General features: G+C 47.0%; 2 protein-coding genes across 12 annotated transcripts in view; one reads left to right on the top strand and one right to left on the bottom strand.

The window, feature by feature from the left end:
• Window positions 1-4,907, top strand: part of NPRL3 (NPR3 like, GATOR1 complex subunit) — a 115,686-nt gene that overhangs the window by 107,037 nt on the left and 3,742 nt on the right. The gene's annotated exons all lie outside the window — the stretch shown is intronic.
• MPG (N-methylpurine DNA glycosylase) overlaps window positions 1,265-4,907 on the bottom strand; it is a 57,639-nt gene continuing 53,996 nt past the window's right edge. For both annotated transcript variants that reach the window (XM_034783067.1, XM_034783068.1), the window contains exon 6: window positions 1,265-3,311. Coding sequence is in view for 1 of the 2 variants with exons in the window: in XM_034783068.1 (XP_034638959.1) it covers window positions 3,261-3,311 (51 nt within the window). In the remaining variant the exon portion in view is untranslated. The remainder of the gene's footprint in view (window positions 3,312-4,907) is intronic.

Raw genomic sequence — 4,907 nt, 5'->3', positions numbered from 1 at the left:
CCCTGCGCACCCCCCGACCCCGGCCCCCGGCCCGGCGCCCCCCCCCGGCCCCCCCCCCGCCCCCGGCGCACCCCCCGACCCCGGCTCCCGACCCCGGCTCACTCCCCGACCCCGGCTCCCGGCCCGGCGCCATGCCCCCGGCCCCGGACAAAGAGGCCCCGGCCGAGCCTCCCGATTTTCCCGGACATGCCCGGCTTTTGGGGATTTCCCCCCGGACGGGGATTTGAGCCCCCAAAAGCCGGACATGTCCGGGAAAATCCGGACGTATGGTAACCCTACCTGTGCTGCTGAGCTCGCCACGCTGACCAAACAGGAAATAAAATTCAAAATTTCCCAGGGCTTTTCCTGTGTATCTAGCTAGTGCATCGGAATTGAAAGTGCTGTCCAGAGCGGTCACATTGGAGCACTTTGAGAGAGCCCCCAGAGGCCAATACCGTCGAATTGCATCTGCACTACCCCAAATTTGACCCAGCAAGGTTGATTTTAGCGCTACTCCCCTCGCCAGGGGAGGAGTAAAGCAGTTGATTTTAAGAGCCCTTTAGGTCGATGGAACGGGGTTGGTTGTGTAAACGCATTGCTTATAAAATTGACCTAATGCGACTAAATTTGACCTAACCTCGTAGTGTAGACCAGGGCTTAGACTGTGATCTAGTCACTTCTTTTCCCCCCCTCTTTGGCAAGCTAAACAAATAGAGCTGCTTACATCTCTCACTGTCAGGTATGTTTTCTAGACTTCAAATCATTCTTGTGGCTTTTTCTTTTAAACCCTTTCCCATGTTTCAACATTCTTTTTAAAATGTGGACACAGAACTGGCGCAGTATCCAGTAAAGGTCTCACCAATGCTGCATACAATGGTAATGCCAGCTCTCTACTTTTACTTGATATTCCTTTTTTTTATATCCAGGGATCACATTTGCTGTCTTAGCTGCAGCATCACATTACACTGTGTGGAGTTTGGTTTCTATCATAACTCTTCCAGTACTGCTGCTTTCCAGGATACTTTACTCCATCTTACAAGTGTGGCCTGCATTCTTTGTTCATAAATGTATGATCCTGCTCTGTATCTGTGACCTGTTGTCCTCATTATTTACCACCCCACCAGTCTTTTCATCTGCAAACTTCATTAGCAATGGTTTTATATTTTCTTTCAGTTCATTGATTAAAATAATGAATAGCATCGGACTGAGAGCTGATCCCTGCAGGACCTCCCCTCCCCCAAAACCACCCCCCATGGATGATTCCCCAGAATATGAGCTATATTGATTTAATATCATATTAATGTTTTAATAAAAATATTGTGAAGTATTCAGACTCCTTACAGAACTCCAAATATATTATGTCAGTAATTACCTTTATCAACCAACCTTGTAATTTCATCAAACAACATTAGGTTTGACATTTTTTTCCATAAAACCATCTTGATTGGTATTAATTATGCTCCATATTAGCTATTTTTTATTTTTCTTTCTTTCCCCAAGAATAACATCAGGCTAACAAGCCTATAAATGACTTGAGTTATCCTGTTTTTGTTTTTCAATACCATAATAACATCAGCTTCTCTATAGTCCTCTGGAACTTCCTCATTATTCCGAAATGTATTAAATATTACCATCAACTGTCCAGAAAGCTCTTTGGCTAATTCTTTTAAAACTCTTTTTGATGTGACTTATTTGGACTTGCTGATTTATAAAAATATTTAACTTTAGTTGATACTGGTTAACATCCTCCATAACTACTATTGGAATGGAAAGTATTTCATCATTATCTGATATGAAAACATCATCCAATTGCAAAAGAGGCAAATGTCATTCTGGGATGTATTCATAGGAGTGTCATACGTAAGACACGGGAGATCATTGTTTTAGTCTCTTCTGTACTGGTGAGGCCCTAGCTGGAGTACTGGGTCCAGTTTTGGGTGCCACACTTTCAGAAATATGTGAACAAACTCGAGTCCAGGGGAGAGCAACAAAAATAAGTAGTTTAGAAAATATGAGGGATGGTTTCAGTCTAGAGAAGAGAAGGCTGAGGGGGGACATAAGTCTTCAAATATGTAGAAGGTTGTTAAAGAGGACGGTGATCAATTGTTCTCCATGTGCACTGAGGGTTGGACAAGAAATAATCAACTTAGTTTGCAGCAAGGGAGATTTAGGTTGGTTATTAGGAAAAACTTTCTAACTCTAAGGAGTTGAGCACTGGAACAAGCTACCTAGAGAGGTTGTGGAAACCCCAACATTGGAGGTTTTTAAAGAATTGGTTAGACAGATATCTGTCAGGGATGGTCTAGGTTTGCTTAATCCAGCCTCAATGTGGGGGGAAAGAGAAATGGACAAGATGGCCTCTTGAGCTCCCTTCCAACCCTGCCTTTCCATGATTCTTTCCAAATGCAGAATGAATGTGTGTATTGAACATTCCTGCTTTGGCTGCATCATTGACAATCCCGTCGTAATCACTTGTGCCCAAGAAGCTATTTTATATATACTGATGGGAATACTGCCCACTGCAGTAAGCAGTATTGCACTGGCAGGAGATGGGGAGGTAGTAAAATAGATCATTTAATAAGTTGTCTATTTTTTTTACTACTTTGATGCCAGTTAGGAGTGCTTCCAAACTGCAGTGCAGAAAGATAATACAAAGAGCTCTGCCATGATTAGACATAGCGTGGTTCAACTTGGAAGAATGTAGCTAGCAGTTGTAGGGGGAAATAATTGGAAGCTCATGCAGGCAGAGGGAGGGAGAAATAGTGGAGTAGTGATACTGGATGAAGCTTATGCCACACTATCTGAGCAAGTTGGCTCTACAGTTAGGACTTGTTTAAATTGAGCCTTAAAAAACCCCAGGACCAATAAACATGTTACCATGGTTCTTAAAAAATGTCAAGGGAACAATATTTTTTAACAAATTTTCAACTGCTGTGCTAGCACCCCAAACACTCAAGTACTGGCCAGCACCTCAGGGTGAAATTGAAAGTGAAATTAACTAATCTAGTTTCATTGCCCAACAAGAAAGAATGCAAAAAGTGATTGCAGAGCATAAATAGTGGGAAGGTAAATCAGATTGATGACATTTTCTTTTTGGCAATCTCTGTTTTAGCGGATATAAGGAAACTTGTTTTTAATTATGTTTTATGTAAGCATGCCTGCTTAAGGGATGAAGATGAACATCAAAGTAGAGATGAGTTTGCAATGTGATATTCTGGAATAGAAGCCAGTTTAATTGTGCCTCCTCAGACACAGGCTTCATCTCAGGGACAAGGGAGATGCTAGTTCCTCTTTATGTGACTGGTGAGATTGCAGCATTCAGCACTGGGCACCTGCAGAGGGCAATAGAACAAAGACAACAAACTGTAAAGAATTTGCAGCAGAGAAACACAAATGACTCAGGGCTGGAGGGGATGACTCATAAGGGACAGCCAAGGATCTGGAATGTGCAGGAGGGCATATTGTTACACAGCTATTCCTCCCCGATAGTTCACTAGGGGCAATGGGATGAGAGTGGTATTTTGGGTGAATCAGGGCCGGATTAACCTTTTGTAGGCCGCCATGGGGGTGAAAGGAGCATGGCGTGGGGAGGGCGGTCCCCAGAGCAAGGGGCAGCCAGGAGCATTGGGGCATAGCATGGTGGGGCCGGCCCCGCTCCACCCAGCCCAGTGCAAGGGCTCTGTATACAAAGCGGCAGTTGCCAGATGCACACTGACTCACCCAGCCCTGTGCTGCCAGCGTGCCCCTTCCCCTCAGGGGTGGGCTCGGGCCGTGCCACACAGCCCCGACTCCCCATGCCCAGCAGCCCCCCACACAAACCCTCCACTACAAATGCACAGTGGCCTGCACACCACCCCTGCTGCCCAGCACCCGCCCCCAGCCACACCACTACTGCCCAATGCACTTCCCCACAGCCCACCACCACCCTGGCTGGACTCCCTCAGGACCCACTTGCCTGGAGATAGGGTGACCATACGTCCCCGTTTGGCCGGGATAGTTCCCTTTTTAAGCGTGGTCCCAGCCATCCTGACTTTTTTGACAAAAACGGACGTTTATCCCGTTTGTTCTTGCCAACTGCTCAGCTGGCAAGAACAAACGAACAAATGCCCTGTTTACCAAAAAAGTCTGGCGCATCCCCCTAGCGGGGCGTGGAGGAATGTGTATGTGGGGGTGACCACGAAAGGGGTCAGGCAGCAGGGTTTGGGGGTCAGCCCCTGCCCCAGCCAGAATGGAGCTTGGGGGGTTAGGGGTCAGCCCCATCTCCTGGCAGCGGTGTGGGGAGCTGGGGCGAGGAAGGGGTCAGTCCCTGGCAGCAGCATGCGGATCTCGGGGAGTGAGGGGTCAGCCCCTGGCTGTGGCATGGGGAGCAGTGTGGGAGGGGTCAGTCCCCATGGTAGATTTAGAGTTAGTGGGGCCCTGTGCTCAGCTTCATTTTTGGGGCCCCTCCTTAGGACCCAGCGAAGAAAAAAAACATTCTCTCTTATCTCCCCCGCCCCCGTTTTTCATTCTTTTATTCTTCCTCCTCCTCCTCCTCCTAGAAGTAATAGCAAGTAAATGAAAATAAAGTGAGGTACCTTGATTGTTTATGTAGTCTAACTTATTTTTCCATAGACCACTTGAAAATTGCCAGGGGTCTCAGCGGACCACTTAATGATCTTTCCAAATATTGTTTGTACCGTTAGCTAACTATTGTAATGGTTATCTTTGGATAAGAGCACTTTATTTTAAAAAAATGTAAAAAAAAGTTGGGGTGTGGGGTCTGGGAGGGAGTTAGGGTGAGGGCGAAAGCTCAGGACTGGGGATGCAGGGTCTGGGAGGGAGTTAGGGTGCAGGAGCAGGCTAGGGGTTGGGGTGCAAGAGTCAGGGAGGGCAGGGGGCTGGGTTGTGTGAGGGGTGCAGGAGTCAGGGCTGTATGTGTGGGGGGGGGG

This window comes from Trachemys scripta, chromosome 10, assembly GCF_013100865.1.
Source record: "Trachemys scripta elegans isolate TJP31775 chromosome 10, CAS_Tse_1.0, whole genome shotgun sequence".
Lineage (NCBI taxonomy): Eukaryota > Metazoa > Chordata > Testudines > Emydidae > Trachemys > Trachemys scripta.
This window is presented reverse-complemented; position numbering and strand designations above follow the sequence as displayed.